This window comes from Pongo pygmaeus, chromosome 1 (assembly GCF_028885625.2).
Source record: "Pongo pygmaeus isolate AG05252 chromosome 1, NHGRI_mPonPyg2-v2.0_pri, whole genome shotgun sequence".
Taxonomy (NCBI): Eukaryota; Metazoa; Chordata; class Mammalia; order Primates; family Hominidae; genus Pongo; species Pongo pygmaeus.
Window position 1 is genome coordinate 69,003,742 of NC_072373.2, and position 18,849 is coordinate 69,022,590.

An 18,849-nucleotide genomic window follows, 5' to 3' on the forward strand; every position below is an offset into this window, starting at 1 on the left:
CATTTATATAAAGATACAAACAATTTATCTAAGCAATTATCATAATAAGAAACAAATGTTTTGGGAGGCCGAGGCAGGTGGATCACAAGGTCAGGAGATCGAGACCATCCTGGCTAACACGGTGAAACCCCGTCTCTACTAAAACTACAAAAAATTAACCGGACGTGGTGGCGGGCGCCTGTAGTCCTAGCTACTCGGGAGGCTGAGGCAGGAGAATGGTGTGAACCTGGGAGGTGGAGCTGGCAGTGAGCCGAGATCGCGCCACTGCACTCTACCTGGGTGACAGAGCAAGACTCCATCTCAAAAAAAAAAGAAAAAAAAAAGAAACAAATGTTTCATAGCTCTCAGAGGGCAAGAACAATGTAAACAGAAATAAAACACACATATTTGGTGAGCACAAAAGGGCCACTTTTAACTGCGCTCCTATCTACTCTCTGATTATTAATTTTCTTTTCAAATTAGATTTATAAAAATATGTCTAATATCTTGGTCATATATTCTAGTTTTTCACATTGGGGGTATTGCTATAGTTTAGGTAAAAAAGATCACTGTCAACAACTGTCCCCTTTTCCCCTTTATTTGTTCATCTGAAGTTACTCTACATATCATTCTTTGAATTCACCATTCCTCACACCTGAAAATGGCCTTCCCTACTTACTAATTGAATATTACACATCCATATACTTTTCCAAATACAATTTTAAGGTACTGGTGACATGCTGATAGAGTATAAAATGTTAGTGACCTAATCTACACTTCCCTCTCCATCACAGAATTTTAGACTGGGAAAAGATCAAGAGATAATCTCGTTTAACATACTTACCTCATAAACAAGAATCCACTATAGTCTGGTTGCAGACAATTATATAGCTAGTTAGTGAAAGAGCTGGGATTAGAATTCACATTCACATTCAGGATTACCAGTTCATTGTTTAATTTCTTTCAAGGTCTAATCATGGTATTTATCCTTTACTAAAATATCTGAGTATAGATATTTTTGATTTTTTGACTTTTTAATTCAGCCCCTCTTGTCCTTTTATTACTACATAGAAAAATCCTAAAATAATTCCTAAAGAATTATTCCTAAAGAATTATCTATATTTTCTGATTGAAATGGCACTTGATTTTAACAAATATTAGATGAAATAAATGAAAGGAGAAGTCTTCTTGATACAATCAAGCAGTCAGCCACTCCTTCTCCTTTGTCTTTTCATAACACTTTTCATTTAGTCAAGTATTTATTCATTCATCCCAGAAACATTAAGTCTACTATATACCAGGAATTATGCTGGGAAGTGAAGAATATGGATACCTAAGCACATTATTATAATACAATGTGATAACTGCTATAATGGTAGTTTATATAGGATAAAAAAAGATTAAGACGAATAGCTGACTATGCTAGGAAAAATTAAGAAAGGCTTCTTGGAGAAAGTAACACTTAAACTGACTTTTAAAGAGGAGGAACAGGTGTTTACAAAGCAGATGAGAGAGAGCGTTTCAGACTGAGGGCATTCCATGTTCAGAAACAAATCATAAACTACAGTAAGTTATTTATTCTTCTATTCCAGTCTTTATCACATTGTATTGCAATTTGTTTACTTATCTGAACATAGTTTATGGCTTTCCTTGAGAACGAGAATTTTACTTTGTTTTTATTTCCTACAGCACCTAGCATACAATAACATCTAATATATTTTTGCTGACCAAATGAATTAGTATTTTTGTTAATTATTTTTCTAATTATATTACAGTAATATAATTAGAGGTTGGGTCTGTACTGCAACAGGATTAGCTAGCGGTATACCTAAGTTCGTTCTTTTAAACAAACACACTCTTTATACATACTTTTTGGGGGTATACAATCTCTTCCCGGAGGAAAGTGTTCTCTCCAGCATTCTTATCAAAGAGACCCCAGTCCATCTTCAGATCCCAGATGAGGGTATAGCAGGAACTGATGATATAAAAGACAATCCACAGGTAAAAGAACACCATAGTGTCCGAGTGACCTCGTTCTGAAGAAAGAAGAGGGAAAGAGAAAAGAGAAAATTACTACATTTAAGTAAAATTTTTCATTAAATAACACTAATTAAAACAGATTCTTAAAATAGCTCCAGAAGAAAGCAAAGCTTTAAACAGATCATAGGAAGATCACTGTCTAACATAGGTTAAATAATAAATATGATTTCCCTGAGGTCCAAAGCAATCATCAAACATTTATTGAATACATATCACTTGCACAAATGTATAAAAGTTTTGGAGGCTCTATGCTGAATACATAAAAATCTGTATAATTGCAATGAAGGCGTCGAATGTTACAAAAGATGCAATTTTAACTTTTGCCATCAGGTGGCAGCCTAGTGCAAAATATAAAAAAGATTCCTCAACTACTAACAAGTAATGCGCATTTACTTCAAGAAATTCTTGGATTGTTTTTACTTTAGAACATTTCCTTCATACACTTAGATGTTGTCCATACTTATTGTGATGGCAACCAGATAATTCTAAGTCCAGATAAAATGCCCGAAAACAACAGATTGATAAGGATTTTACCCTTAAGGATATGTATGAAAGCAAATTTCTCTCAAGTCACAAAGCAAAGTATGATATTTTAGCTTTTCTTAGAGGGTGTTTATTGATACAAAGGCCTAATTTGCTGGGAACACTATAAAGTAACTTTTGGCTTTATGCTGAAAATACTTATTATAAGGCACACTAAATGAGAATAATGATTCACAAATATAGTTATACAATTTAATCATTTCTGCTTCATATACTATCTAATGAAATTCTTCTTTGGTAAGCTCTAGAGTCCACTGTGAAATGTCTCTAGGTGTGCTATAGGTATATAACTACTAATATGGTTCTGCATCACCAGGAAAAAAAGGCGTACAAATCTAATTCAAAAAAGTTTAAATTTTGGTCAGTTTCTCAAAGATATAGAAAGCAAAGGATATATCATGCATCGTTCATAATTTTTCTCTGTTAAAATAAGCAAGTGTTTATTAACCACTTTTAGGTAATATTAATGTGTTAAGTACAGTATGATTTAAAGGCACCCCTTAGAAGTTTATAATCTAGAGAGTGAAACAGACATTCATTATAAATTCATAAATTTGAGCTCAAAATGAAGTATAAACAAAGGGCTATGAGAGCACCAAGGCAAATGGGAATGTTTCCAACAGTAGGAAGTAAGAGAAAGCAGCATTTGAGTTATTTCTAGAAGGATAAATAGTATTGCAAAAGTCAGGCAGATAAGGTGAGGTCATTCAAGGCTGAAGGAAGACACTGAGAAGGCAGATAATGAGAAGGTGGGGGGAAGTACAGATGTGTTTGAGAAGCTACAAGTTATCTACATCAGTGTTGGTGACATATAGAGGATGTGAGAGAAATGGTATGATTTAAAATGAGGCTGAGAAAGACTCATCTGGGTCTGACTGTGGAACGCCTTCGTGGGCTTTAGGATCAGATCTGTATTTTAGAAAAACAACTGGCTGGCAAACTACTTGCAATCAATTAGTTAAAAAAAAAAATAGTTGCCTTGGAGCTTCAGTGTTGTGTGAACATCAGTTCTCATCAGCTCATGAGAGCCATTTGTTAAATTTTCAGAAACTCTGGAAGCTGGTTGTCAAACTCAGTCATTATTAAAAATTAACTTACATAACTTTATAAATAGCTATATTAAAACAAAGGTAACACATACTCAAAATTCATTACTTTTTAATTATTTTATTAATTTTTGCTTTTATTCTCGAGGTTGTATATATTTATTGTACTTGTATGATGGAAATACTGTATAATGCTGTGCTACTGTACATCTTTTCCTCACTCCACATTCAGTGTTATCATCTTAGTAGCTTGAAATTGGCTACAGTGGAAGTATTTACACCGTGGAAATCAGCAAACACTAGGAATCAATGCCCCTTATCCCCACTCCCACCCAAGAGCTGGTTTGTTGAACATATACTAGCATATCACTGTTTAGCTGCTTCTCTTAGAAAGGCAGTGGTAGGGAAAGAAATTGGTATTTTTTTAAATGGTCCACATGTGATTCTCATGAATAGCCCAGCTTTGATATAATCACATTTTCACATTTAAACTATTTCCACAAAAATTTTTCTTCATCAAAAACAAATTGAGCTGAATATTTATACTACAACATTATGTCATAAATTATCAACTTAAAATGCCTAAAAAATTATTTACTTATTATCTAGGTATAGTTCATATGTTCTGACATGTATTTGTTTCATTCTATGTGCAGATATAGGGTCTAGCTGGGAAGTGTCATTCAATGATTCACATCATGGCTACATTAAAAAAGATACTACAATTCATCTACTAAGGTTCGCAAAGAATAAAGCAAATTCGGCAACTTAGTAAAATTCACTCCTCATATTTTCAAAACAAGATCAACACTGAGAGATAAAAAGACAAGGAACTTAACTGTTATTTATATTTACAACATTAAAAAAAAACTGAATGTGAGGTATGTGCCAGGTATTTTACAAATATTGTCTCATTTAATTTTCCTAATAATAAGCTATCATTTTGTCTGCTAGTAAAAGGACATGAGAATAGAATAACAGATACATTCAGTAGGAAATAACAAAATGAGTATTTCTCAAGTGAGTATAGGTGATATGGAGTCTTATTACAGAAAGCTGATTTTCTTTCTTTCTTTACTAATTACTGAAGAAATAATCAAGTGTAAATTCTTACATAAAAGGATATTGTGGAGAGGAGTAAAAATGTTACATGAAAAAGGAATTAATAACGAAACTAAAAGCAATGTGCTAATTTTCTGGTATTTCTCCTAGATTTTAAGTGTAAGTCTTATCCTTAGAGCGTAATTCTTACACTGGTACAATGGATCTGGTGTTTCTCTTTTGCAAGCCCATGTTCTTTTTTTTTTTTTTAGTCATATCCTGCTCATTTTGACAAACGCAGAGTCATGCACCCATCACTGCAATCAAGATACAGAGCATCTCCGTAACTCCAAAGAATTCCCACACACTCCATTGTAGCCCCAAGGACAACCACCAGTCTGTGTTCTCTTCTGGTAGTTTTGCCTTTTTGAGACAGTCACATAAAATGGAACCACTTAGTATATAGCATTTTGAGTCTGGTTGTTTTCACTTAACATAATATATTAAAGATTCATCCATGTTGTTGCATGTATCAGTGGCATATTTCTTTTTCTTGCTAAATAGTATTACTTTGTAAGGATGTATACAAATTATTTATCCATTTACTTGTTGATGAACATTCAGACTGTTTTCAGTTTTTGACAATTCCAAAAAAGTCACTTTACAAATATTCATACACAAGACTTTAATATGTTTTCATTTCCCTTGGATAGGAGTGAGACTGTTGGGTTGTATGGTAAGTGGATGTTTAACTTTATGAAAATCTTTCAAACTGTTTTAAAGAGTTATTGTACCATTTTGCATTTTCACCAGCAATGTAAGAGAAATTTAGTTCCTCTTCTTCTTCAACAGTATTTGATATTGTCATTAAAAAAAATTTAGCCATTCTAATAGACATTTTGTAGTATCTAGTTGTGATATTAATCTTTACTCCTCTGATGACTAGTGATGTCAGGCATCTCTTTATGTGTTTAATTGTCATATGTGTATCTTTTTTGGTGATGGATTTGGTAAAATATTTGGCCAAAAATTTTGAGGGGGAATTTCTTGTCTTATTATTATTGCATTGTCTGAAATTTTAAAATTTATTCTGTATTCCAGTTCTCTTTCTGATAGGTTTCCTGCAAATATTTTCTGTTAATGTGTGGCTTGTCTTTTCGTTTTCCAAACAACATTTTTGAATGTGTTTATTCCCAAGTTTAATAGATGACAAGTTGGTGGGTGCAGCGCACCAGCATGGCACATGTATACATATGTAACTTACCTGCACATTGCGCACATGTACCATAAATCCTAAAGTATAATAATGATAATAATAATAATAATAATAAAATAAAAAAAAGAAAAAAAAATTTTTGATTAAGACAATTTTGATTAAAAACCATTTAAAAGTATCTTTCTTTTCTGAATCACGCTTTAATTTTTTATATTAGAAGTCCATATCATTTCTATGCAATTTCTATGAAACATACATGAGGACTTACTGACTTTTAAATAAATATTCTTACAGAATATTTCAGAGTAAGTAATGTTTTATCTGATGAACTTCTTCAAAAAATGTAGCATATGCTTGGTCTACAAATGCTACATTTTGGTCTCATTTTAATTACTACCATTATTTGATCTTTCCTATCTCTCAAGTGAAGAATGTCTCTCTCCCTGAAATCATCTGCCTTCATTGGTATTCAGGAGATGTCCTGGAAAGATATTATCACTTTAGGCAAGCAATTACATCTTACTCTCTCTTGGCTAACCCTGGTAGCATACTTTAGTGATGTTCAGAATCACAGAAAATCAAGTCATTGCTATTCTACTCTAAGCTTCTATCCATTATACACCTGCCACATTCAAAGCATAATTCATATTGGACATATTTATGGCAATGGTATCCATGAATTTAAAACAAATAAAAATAAACATAAATTTCTTACAGTTTTGTACCCATAGCCATTGTGTGAATGATTAAAAAAGAAAAAAGGAAAAGGACTAAAATACTAAAGAGACAATGTGGGAATGATTTTTTAAAAAGAGAGAAGGAAAAGTACTAAAGAGAGAAATCAGAAAAATTACATACGGAAATCAACTTGAATCATATTTCAGGGTGGATATTTCAAAAATGAAAAATGTGGCACCACGTGAAGAGAGAAATGGAATGGTTTTCTTTCACCTAAAACCTTTCTCTTCTGGTAATAATTTATTAGTTTGAAATAAAATAAGAAAACACAACAGACTGGACCTAGTTTTCAAAGCCCAAACCTATAAAGGTAAACTGAATTATGACTGAGTTTACGATCTAGCAAATCCTGGATCTATTTCTATTACCGAAAAAAAGAAAAATCAAACCTTTGAATTGTGAGATTAATATTGTTCTCCAAAAAATGAACAAATATAGATATTCCCCTGATCTTTAGTGTGTTTTAGTTACATGTGAGATCACATATATTAATCCCTCAGGTGATTATCATCTTTATCCTTAGGGCAGACAAGACAGACATTATTATTCCCATTTTATAGTTAAGGAAACTGAAGTTGAGGGAGATAGTTAAAAAATGGGAAGACAACTAGATTTAAAGTTAGGAGACCTGGGTTTGAATATAGACTGCCTCTTCCAAGCTTTGTGGTTATAGAAAATTCACACTCTTAAAATGATTGAAACAAAAAAGGAACTCATAAGGCCTAAGGCTAAATGGGGGAACCAGAAAGAGGAATCCTCATCTAAGGAACATTTTGTACTAGACAGCATTGCTTCTCTAAGGCCATCTCAACTTTAAAACGAAAAAAGTAGTTTCATAAAACCATGAAGTAACATTACAAAATTTCTAACATAGTGTGGGAAAATAGAATTTAAAAGTTATTACACATATTATTGCTTATTTCATGCCGTATATAAAATTATGTTTATGGGAAAAAAACAGAAGTGGTTATCTCAGATGAGGGAAGTAAGATTAAGGAAGAAAGTGGGCTGAGGAAAATAATTGTTATTAGGGTGGTGATACAAATGATTTAAATAAGACTTTAATGTTGCTATATTTTTTGTTTGTTTTTGTTTTGAGATGGAGTTTTGCTCTTGTTGCCCACACTGGAGTGCAATGGTGCAATCTAGGCTCACCACAAACTCCGCCTCCTGGTTCAAGCGATTCTCCTGCCTCAGCTTCCTGAGTAACTGGGACTGCAGGCATGCACCACCATACCTGGCTAATTTTGTATTTTTAGTAGAGACAGGGTTTCTCCATGTTGGCCAGGCTGGTCTCAAACTCCCAACCTCAGGTGATCTGCCTGCCTCGGCCTATCAAAGTGCTGGGATTACAGGTGTGAGCCACCACACCCAGCCACTATATTGTTTTTATAATAAAAATAGTATATAGGAATTCCTTTACTAATTCAAGAACTGTTTACTACTGAGTATATAATATAACCTGCATTATTTATTGTATAACTAGAACACTAAAGACTAACTCCAAAAAAACATCTGCTTGCTTGTATATTCAGCAAACAAATACTGAATGTCTACTGGGCAACCTAACTAGGTACATTCTAGGGAATGAGAATGTACTGAAGAACTACTAAGGGCTAAGTCTAAAAGAGGAGAGAGAATGTAGTCAAAAACACAATGTATAGGTACAGTTGTGGAACTGTGCATAGAAAAGGAATCAATCAGCCAAGGAGGGGAAATAGCCAGGAAAATCTTCCTGAAGGAGGTACTACTTGAGCTGAATCATGAAAGGACTTGAGTTAAACAGGTTTATGGGGCAGAGAGAACCACTTCAAGCAGAATAGAAACCATTCATTCAATAAAGAGTACCTGCACATGCCAGATATTATTCTAGGTACCAGGTACACAACAGTGAATCTTATTTACTAATAGTCAGACAAATTTCCTGCCTCAGTAAAGCCTCCTATTTCATAGGGGTAGACAATGATCAGATATATAAATAAAGAAGATGATTTCACACAGTGAAAAATACCATGAAGAAAACAGAACAGGATGATATGACAAAATTCCTTCAGACAGTATTCAGGCAGAAACAGCGTTCAGGCAGAGAAGGTTTCTTAAATTGGGACTTGGGTACTGAGAAGGAACCAGCCACATGAAAAGCTGGAGAAAGAGTATATGTAATACTAAAATTTCTAGTAACCATATTCAAAAAGGTGTAAACAGGTAAAATTAATAATATATTTTATGTAATCTATACCTAAAATGTTATCACTTTTATATTTAATATATAGTCAAAATAAAATTGATATCCTTCATAGTTTTTTGTTTCAAACTAAGTCTTCAAGATCCAGTTTGTATGTTATACTTACGGCACATTTTGATTTAGATTAGGCACATTTCAAATGCTCGACAGACTGATGTAGCTGGTAGTTATATTATGCAACAGTGCGGTTCTAGGTATCTTTGGGGAGATGAGTTTGAGGTGTAAAGACTGAAAGCACTGTATTAATAAGGCTGTGGCAACCGCCCAGTGAGAAACAATGAGGACTAGAATTGAGTATAAGTTTAAGGAACAGAGAGGTAAGGCAAAAATTAAGAAATACTTGGGAACTAAAATTGGCAGGACTTGGTAAATTTTGAAGGTGAGATAAAGGATACAGTCAAAAATAACTCCTAGTTTTTAACCTGGGTGAGTGGGATGGTGCCATAAACTAGGTTAGAGAACATGGGGCTTGAAGCATGCTTGGGAAAAAAAATGAGTTTAGTTTTTGACGTGTTGACTTTAAGGTACTTATGAAACATCGAGGTGGAAGAAGCCCAGGAAACAATGGGAAAAAACTAAAAAGCTTCAGATACAGACTGGGGAGTCACACAGACAGTGGTTGCAACCATCAAAATAATTTAGAAGCTCCTTCTATGAAAAGACAGGCTACAACGAGAAATAAGTCTTCCATCTATAAGGGGAATCACACTGCATTTGACTACACTTGGTTGAGTTTATTTCCAGTTTTTTTTTTTTAATACCAAAGACTCAAAGAGATGAGAACTCTCTGAAATGTTACAGACCTTCTCTTTATCTCTTAAAAAATTTAAATTCTAATTCTATGTTTGTTTACATTTCAAGGTTTCTAAATATGTTTTAATTACTATAGAGTTATTGCGGTTATAGGAATGGAGACAGTAAGAATAAGAATAGATAGATTACTGTTTTGAGATGTAGGATAGAGAAAAGGAAGAAAGACTAGACCAGATGGCTTAATGAGGTAAGGGAAATCTTTTTAGAGTGGAGGACTCTTAAGCATGAACACAGGCTAGAAGGAAGGAGCCAGTAATGACAAACAGTTTGAAGATTTGGGAAAAACAAGGGACAACTGCCAGAGCTAGATCCTGGGACAAGAGGAAATGAGAGCAGCGCACAGGAGGAACGACACCTTGTTACTTTAGACTGGGGAAAATACAGTGAGAAGGGGTTTAGATTAAATAAGTATGTAGGGAGAAGGTAGCTGAAGGAAAATGATTCCTGATAGGCTCAATTTTCTTAAGCTAGTAGGAGACAAGGTGGTCTGTAAGAATAAAGAGGAAAAGGCTGAGTGAGGAGCTTGAGAAAAGCAATGAAAGTTATAGTAAAACCATCCCCCCCTGCTTTTTTTTTTTTTTTGAGACACAGTCTCGCTCTGTCACCAGGCTGGAGTGCAGTGACGTGATCTCGGCTCATTGCAACCTCCACCTCCTGGGTTAAGTGATTCTTCTGCCTCAGCCTCCCAAGTAGCTGGGACTACAGGCACACACCACCACACCCGGCTAATTTTTCTATTTTTAGTAGAGAAGAGGTTTCACCATGTTGGCCAGGCTGGTCTCGATCTCCTGACCTCATAATCTGCCCTCCTGGGCCTCCCAAAGTGCTGGGATTACAGGTGTGAGCCACTGTGCCTAGCTGTAAAAACCCCTTTTCAAGTTAACATTTTTGAGGTAAAAAATTTAATAATATGTTAACAAAGGAAAAAATACATTAAAGTTTAGAAAAAAGTTAATCTCTCCTTCCTATGACATTCTTTTCATAAAACATTTTGCTTGTGCTTATACTGTCTTTCATTCTGTATATACACGTTTTTTTCTTTCCTGTAATATTGTATTCTATCTAGCATTGTGAAAAGAATTTAACTTTAGAGTACAGCAAATTGAATATATATTTATCTTTTCCATTAAATTGTAATGTCTTTCACAGAAAGATCTCACATCAGCATTTTTCTAGGGCCCATGTACCATGCTGGACATAGTAGGGGCTTAATCAATATTTGCCAAACTGAATTGAGGGTAAGGGCTACGTTTCACTCATTTTTGTATTTTCTGCACAATGCTTTACCTTCCAACAAATACTTGGGAAAGGAACATAGTCTCTGGGCAGCCTACACATATGTGTCCCTGAAAACACCTATTAAGTGTTTCCTAATACTTAAGGCCCTCCAGGCAAAATGAAATGGACAGCTGTGGCGAAGAGAAAACTTTAAAACCAGATTCTAAGGCTTTGACAAAGGCAGGAGGTCAGTCACACCTCAACATTCCCTTATCTCATTATCAGCCACCAAGACTTTCTTTCCTATAATTAAACAGAAACCAGTCCCTAAAAACAATGTGTGCAAGATTTCTTCCCTAACCTCAACAGACCATCTGACACTGTGGCCAAACTCCCCTCCCTTATCGTGCTTTTGCCACGATAGGTGACTAGCCTTACAAAGCATTCCTTTTTGATAAATGACTGCTGATCACAGACTGGTTCTGGCTGGTCCGCAGAGACTGAGCACAAGATGCCTCCGTGCTCTGCTCTGTGTTTCACCTTTTGACACAAAGAGCCAAATTTCACTTCACTTTAATGTTAACTGCCTACTCCAAAGTGAACATGGGACATATGTAACATATATGTTTACTCACCACACATTTGGTTTCCCTCATAAATATTCATAAATTCTCCTATAACCTGCTAAATATGTATGTGGAGCTAACCCCACTAGGGATAAATTCCAACCTCTCCCCTTTGTAACTGAAGCCTATGTATTTGGTTTTGGCTGGAGGCTTAGTTTCCTGACCTGCAGACTGTAACCCTTTACAGGAAATAAAGCTTTCCTTTTGCTTCCTCTGCCACTCATAGTCTTTTGTTAATAAGTTGAATGTGAAAAAGTTAAGCAACAGACTTATATGAGGATAAGTTCCTGAGAGCTAAAAACAGATAAAGCAAAACCCCCTATTAAACTTCCCTTGCCTTTTAAGATACAACCTTTAATGGCATTGTTCTAACATTTTGTAGACATCATTTTTTTCTTTACAACAAAACACAGCTGCTTTTAATTCAATGAGTGTCACAATGATGCTTAAAAGTTGCTGCTTTCTGCATGCCTAATGATTCCCATAGCTGTTTTAACTGTATTACACTTATGAGACATTAAAGAAATTGTAATATCACCACAGATAATTCCCACTCATTTCAAGAAAAACGAACAAAATACAACAAAATACAAAACAAAAAAAAACCACATGAATGCACTATTATTTGTGCCACAGAAGGTAAGGCTGCCAAAGCTCTCAGCAGCTAGCAATACCATGCAAAAGCAGGAAATGTTCTCAATCCAAAGGATAATTAAGAGGTAGGGGTGTGTGTGTATGTGTGTGTGTGTGTGTCTACAGTCTAATAACAAAATACCCAAACTGTCCAGTTTTCAATAAAAAAAATCACTAGTCATACGAAGAACAAGGAAGATCTCAAACTTAATGAAAAGACAATCAAAGATGTCAAAACTGAGATGATAGAGATGTTGGAATTACTGGACAAAGATCTCACAGCAGCTATGATAAAAATGCCTTAGCAAAGAAACAGAGTCTCACCAAAGATAAAGGAAACACAAAGAAGAACCAAATAGAAGTATTAGAAGCCAAAAATACAATAACTGAAATAAAACTCACTGTTAACAGAATAATAGAAGGGACAGAAGAAAGAACTGGCAACTGAAAGATAGAATAGAAATTTCCTAACCTGAACAAGAAAGAAAATAGGTTGAATTTAAAAAATGAAAAGAGGCCAGGCGCAGTGGCTCATGCCTGTAATACCAGTAATTTGGGAGGCCGAAGCGGGTGGACAACTTGAGGTCAGGAGTTCAATACCAGCTTGGCTAACATGGCGAAAACCTGTCTCTCCTAAAAATACAAAAATTAACTTGGCTTGGTGTGCGCCTGTAATTCCAGCTACTTGGGAGGCTGAGGCATGAGAATTGCTTGAACCCAGCGGGTGGAGGTTGCAGTAAGCTGAGATTGCACCATTGCAATCTGTGGGGGATACATTCCAAAACCCCCAGTTGGTGCCTGAAACCATGGATAGTACTGCTATGATAAAGTTTAAATAAATTAAGCACAGTAAGAGACTAACAATAATAATAAAGTAGAACAATCATAATATACTGTAATAAGTTACATGGAAGGCTGGACGCGGTGGCTCACGCCTGTAATCCCAACATTTTGGGAGGCCGAGGTGAGAGGATTGCTTCAGTCCAGGAGTTGGAGACCTCACCTTTACAAAAAGTAAACAAAATTAGCCCAGTGTGGTGGCGCACACCTGTAGTCCTAGCTACTCAGGAGGCTCAGGTGAGAGGGCTGAATGAGCCCAAGAGGTCAAGGCTGCAGTGACCTGAGATTGTACCATTGCTCTCCTGCCTGGGTGACAGTGAGACTCTGTCTCAAAAAGCAAAACAAAAACCATAAAAGTTATGTGACTGTGGTCTCCTTCTCTCTCAAAATAGCATAAAGTTTTCAGACTGTGGTTGACCAAAGATAAGTAAAACTGCAGAAAGTGAAGGTATGGATAGGGTCGGGGGAATACTGTGCAAAAAAGGCAACAGGAGGGATCCTTGTGGTGATGGAAATGTTCTGTATCTTGACTGTATGAATGTCAATATTCTGGCTGTGATATTGTACTATATGTTTGTAAAGTGTTACCACTGGGGAAACTATGCAAAGGGTATATGGGATCTCTCTGCATTACTTCTTGCCATGCATGTGATTCTACAATTATCTCAAAACAAAATGTTTAATTAAAAAAAAACACAAAACTTGACTGTTCCTCAAAACCTTCACTGAGTTAACCACTTCCTCTTTGAAACCACCTTATACCCTATACAACACTGATAATATAGTATTATTGCACTTCCATGTTCTATTGTAATTAGTCTAACTCCCTTACCAAACTGAGCTCTAAGAGGAGGTTTTAAAGGCAAGATATGTTTTGTTCATCTATGTATGTCTAGCATCTAGTAGTGCCTGATACATTGAAGATGTTTTGTAAATATTTGTTGAATAAAACTGGATGTGACCGATGTAATCAAGAAGGTAATTCAATTATTAAACTATTTATATTCAATTTATTATCCATATAGATCCTTATTTACTGGCTCCTCAATAACAAAACTATCTCTTCAGTGATTATAAAAGCATCAACGACACCATTTAGGACTTCCTTTCTTGACAGAGTTTAGCAACTTTTCTTCTGCTGTATCAGATACCCCTTCCCAGATCAGATCATCAGAACCTCTTCCAATATCTTTCTTATGTATGTGTGTCTAGGCTTATTTTTAAAAATCCCTTTCTGTCACACATTTGATCAATAGCCTTGGAAACATTCCTGTAGTAGGTTACTGCTGTAAGGAAAAGTTAAGACTTTGGAATAAGCAAAAATAATTACTATGTACTAAAATGGAAAATTATGCATTGTTTACACCACACCTTTCTAGGTTATGTTTCTATGGAGTTTGTGCCTTTTCTGGTCTTGGAGTTATTTTATAATTCTGTATAAATTGTGGATAAATGCAAATAATTCTGTCTATAGGCACACAAATAAATTCTGTCTGACGGAGGTCCAACAGATTCCATCTTACCCTCTACTCCTCCACCACACCCCACCTCCAGTGGAAAAAGCAAATTTTGTGTCCATTTGTAAATGGATATCAGCATTCCTTTACTCCACAGTAAAGGTTTGTTAACTAACCATCATGTGGAAAATATATTGCCTCTCCTTTGAACCAGTAGTGACAACTGGCTGGTTTCCTCTTTAATTCATGAGTTAAATAGAAGTTTGGTGTTTTTACATTAAAAAATATCTATTTCTGCTTTTCCCCACTCCTTTTGTTCTATAACCAAATAACAATTCTGGAGCAGATAAACTATGTGTTTCTGCCTTCTCTCCTGGAAAGGACACAATTTCACTTATTTAACTAAATGAAATGCTAACAACTATAATCACTTTAAAAGAAATATAAGGATACTATAATCCTTTTTTTTTTTTTTTTTTTTTAAGACACAGGGTCTCAATCTGTTGCCCAGGCAGGAGTACAGTGGTACAATAATAACTCACTGTAACTTTGAACTCCTGGGCTCAAGTGATCCTCCTGCCTCAGCCTCCCAAGTAGCTAGGACTACAGGTATGTACCACCACACTTGGCTAATTAAAAAATAATTTTTTTTTAGAGATGAGTTCTCACTATGTTGCCCAAGCTAGTCTCGAACTCCAGGCCTTAAGTGATCCTCCCAACTTGGCATCCCAAAATGCTGACATTACAGGTGTGAGCTACCATGTCTGGCCAGGATTCTATACATTTTACACAATGTCTCAAGTGCTCATTTTATGAAAGCTTCAGGTAGTACATACATATGGGCAGAAAATTTTTTCTTAATTGAACTGAAAAAAGTGATAAACATAAGCTAAAATTATAGTCATTTAAAAATGGAAGTAAGATTGGAGTACATCTTTAAGCAGCTATAATACAGAATATAGTAATTAGAATTGAATATAAAATAAATGCAGATCACAAAGATGTATTCTAGAAATGTGAGAAATAACAACATGTATTCCATATTATGGTTAGTTAACAAACCTAAAAAGGGAGTGAGAAGAAATATAATAGGAGACAGGCACAGAGAGAAGGAAAGCCAAAATCTCTTCCATGTTTTCTTCATACAGCCTGCCAATATTCTACACCAGTAAAACATATCAGATCTAAAAAATCCATCTGAAACAATTCTAAATCTCAGAGTAAAACAGTCCAAAACTGTGATGCCTTTTTATATAAACCTTCATTTAATTTTTCTTTTAAATAAAGTATTTTTAGAAGTAGAGTAAAACCTGTATTATCTCAAATGCTACCAAAAAATCAAAATCAGTACTTCTGAAACACCTACTCAGATATTTACTGTGGGATCTACTTCACCAACTGCAGTATCAATCCACTTTGAGATATAATTAAAAATAAAAAATTTCAATAGTCTCTAATGACTTTCAGCAGAATAATAGCTGATGGGAGAAACAAAATCTTTTTGTTGGTGGGGAACTCCTGGGTCCCCTTTCTTGATGTGCTTTGTGGGTGTGCACACACGTACCTGTATTAAGACTTCCACTGAAGTATAACTAACACTTGACTGTCTCTGCTCTGCTTTCTCATTCCTCTCTATGAAAACTTACACATATGTCCTTAAAACCTCCTTATGAAGTAAGTACCATTATCATCAGGCAACATGCCCAAGATTCATTGATCCAAAGCCCATACTCCTACCCAGTATGCTTTATTGCCTATGTACCATTCATCACTTGACTGCTAAGATCTTACAAATAGTTCAGTAGGAGGAAGTAGTATTCAAATCTACTTTTACTTGTCTCTTATATTTGCTCAACACCACATCTGTTTACATTTGTTGTTTGCATGCACTTAATGTGTTCTCAGTGAATCACCTTTAGCAGAAGACATGGTAAAAATGCAAATTTTGGATCGCCCTAATCCTACTCAATTAGACTGAAGGTAAAACCCAAGATAATGCATTTTAAAGCAAGCATCCAAAGTAATTCAGATACACATCAAAATTTGAGGATCACAACATTATAGCATGCTGCCTTGTAGGAAATAACTTTTTAGAGTTAAAAAAAGGAATGAATCTAGAGTCAAAATTCTGGTTTTGCTACTTATGTCATGTGACCTTGCACAAGCAAAATGAGAATAACACCTGTTTTCCTTTCTTTCAGAGTTGGTATCAGGTTCAAAATGACATAATGTCTGCCAACACATGACATATTTGCAAACAGCTCTATTAGACTAATAGAATGTAAAGAGCTAAAGGGGCCTTAGAAAGTCTAGGCCAACAACTTAAAAAATTTTTTTACCTTTAATCGTGATTCTAGCCATTGGTCTAAGATACAGAGTGACATATCATACACACATGTGTGTACAGTATTTTGCTATACTTAGGAAGTATTCTTATATTCTTTCTTAAAAAATTAACAAATGTCTCCTTGGCACCTACAGAGGGGACCACATGGCTTTTCTCCTTTGGTTTAGTGATATGGTAAAATTTAATTTTTAAGGATTCCTAACACTGAATCACTGAATTATTTTTTGCATTCCTAAAATATCTTAGTCATGGTATATTATTCTTTTAATATACTGCTCAGTTCTAGCTGCAAACATTTTATTAAGACTTTTTACAATGTTGGTGGGAATGTAAACTAGTTAGCCACTATGGAGAGCAGTATGGAGGTTCCTCAAAAAGCTGCATATAGGAACTACCATATGATCTAGCAATTCCACTATTGGGCATTTCAATCCAAAGAAAAGGAAATCAGTATAACAAAGAGACATCTGCAGTCCCATGTTTACTGCAGCACTATTCACAATAGCCAAGATAAAAAAATCAACATAAGTGTCCAACAACAGATAAATGGATAAAGAAAATGTGGTGTATATACACAATGGCATACTATTCAGCCATAAAAAAGAATGAAATCCTGTAATTCCCAGCAAAACAGATGGAACTGGAGTACATTATATTACGTGAAATAAGCCAGGCACAGAAAGTTAAATACCACATGGTCTCACTCATATGTAGAAGCTAAAAATGTTAATCTCATAGAAGTACAAAGTCCAACAGAGGTTACAAGAAGCTGGGAAGCACAGGGGAGAGAAGGATAGGGAGAGATTTGTTAAAGGATACAAAATTACATCTAGATAGGAGCAATAAGTTCTAGTGTTCTATACCACAGTAGGATGACTACAGTCAACAATAATATATAGTTTCAAATAGCTAGAAGGATAGTGAGTGTTACCAACACAAATGATAAATATTTGAGATGGCTATCCTAATTACTTTGATCTGATCACATATACAGAAACATCACTATGTACCCTATAAATATGTATAATTATCTTGTATCAATTTTTTAAATAAAGAATTTTTGTATGTATATTAATAAGTAACATTAGACTACAGCTTTATTGAGTGTGATATTTTTCAGAATTATGCTAGTTTTGTAAAGAGAAATAAGATGCTTTCCTTTTACGTTTCCAAACGGTTTAAATGGCACAAACCATTCCTTGAAGGTTTGAAACGTTTTACAAAGTTTCACTTGTGAAAACACTGTGGTCTGACACTTTAAAGACAACTTACCCTATTCCGGCAATAGTTCTTCGTCCATAATTTAGAGTGTCTTCTTGCATTTATTTTGTTAATTTCTAATTTCCTAAAAATAAACTGTTCATTTTATCTAGACATTTACTCATAATTATTTTAAATTCTTCCACATCTATAACGAAAACCCCTTCCCTAATATTTTGCATGTGAGTTTTTTCACGCTTTCATCACAGATGGTGGAGAGGCTATCAATACCAATTAACACCAGTTATAGTGTACTTAAACAACTTAATCTTTATAATAAACTTACGAGGTGGGAATTATTATCTCAATTTTACTAATTTTAAATCAAAGAAATCTAGTCACTTTCTCAGGGTAACATAATTAGTAAGTGGCTAAATTAACCTAGTCCTAACTCCAAAGCCCACATTCTAGTTCTCAATGTGAAAACGTGCCTTTCACTAAGATGGTGCTTTTAAAATTCTCACTGGCAGAGGAGTTGATTAAATTGAGAAGAGGTAAGTATTTTGCTCTTTAGGTAAGAAATACTACTTTCTGCAATAGAAAGTTTAATGACAGATTTAAAAATTAATTTCAAATATCAACTTTTCCAGTTGAGAAAGGAAATAGAATTAGTCTAATATTCATAAGTGAGAAGACTATATAAACAGATCTTGGAGTTTCTGCCTAATGTTCTTCAGTGATTCAGTCTTTTCTATACCAGCTATGAAATGTGTTGTGTAGACTTCAATATTCTACTTTGTTTGGGAGATATTTACTTCGTTTGCGAAGATTCCTGGTAAGGATAAAATAGTTACAAGTAGTACAATT

General features: G+C 34.8%; 1 protein-coding gene across 1 annotated transcript in view; it reads right to left on the reverse strand.

Moving 5' to 3' along the window:
* The window catches only part of XPR1 (xenotropic and polytropic retrovirus receptor 1), a 257,165-nt gene that overhangs the window by 14,554 nt on the left and 223,762 nt on the right, over positions 1 to 18,849 (reverse strand). The window contains exon 12 of the mRNA XM_054456830.2: positions 1,849 to 2,015. Coding sequence (XP_054312805.1) covers positions 1,849 to 2,015 — 167 coding nt within the window. The remainder of the gene's footprint in view (positions 1 to 1,848; positions 2,016 to 18,849) is intronic.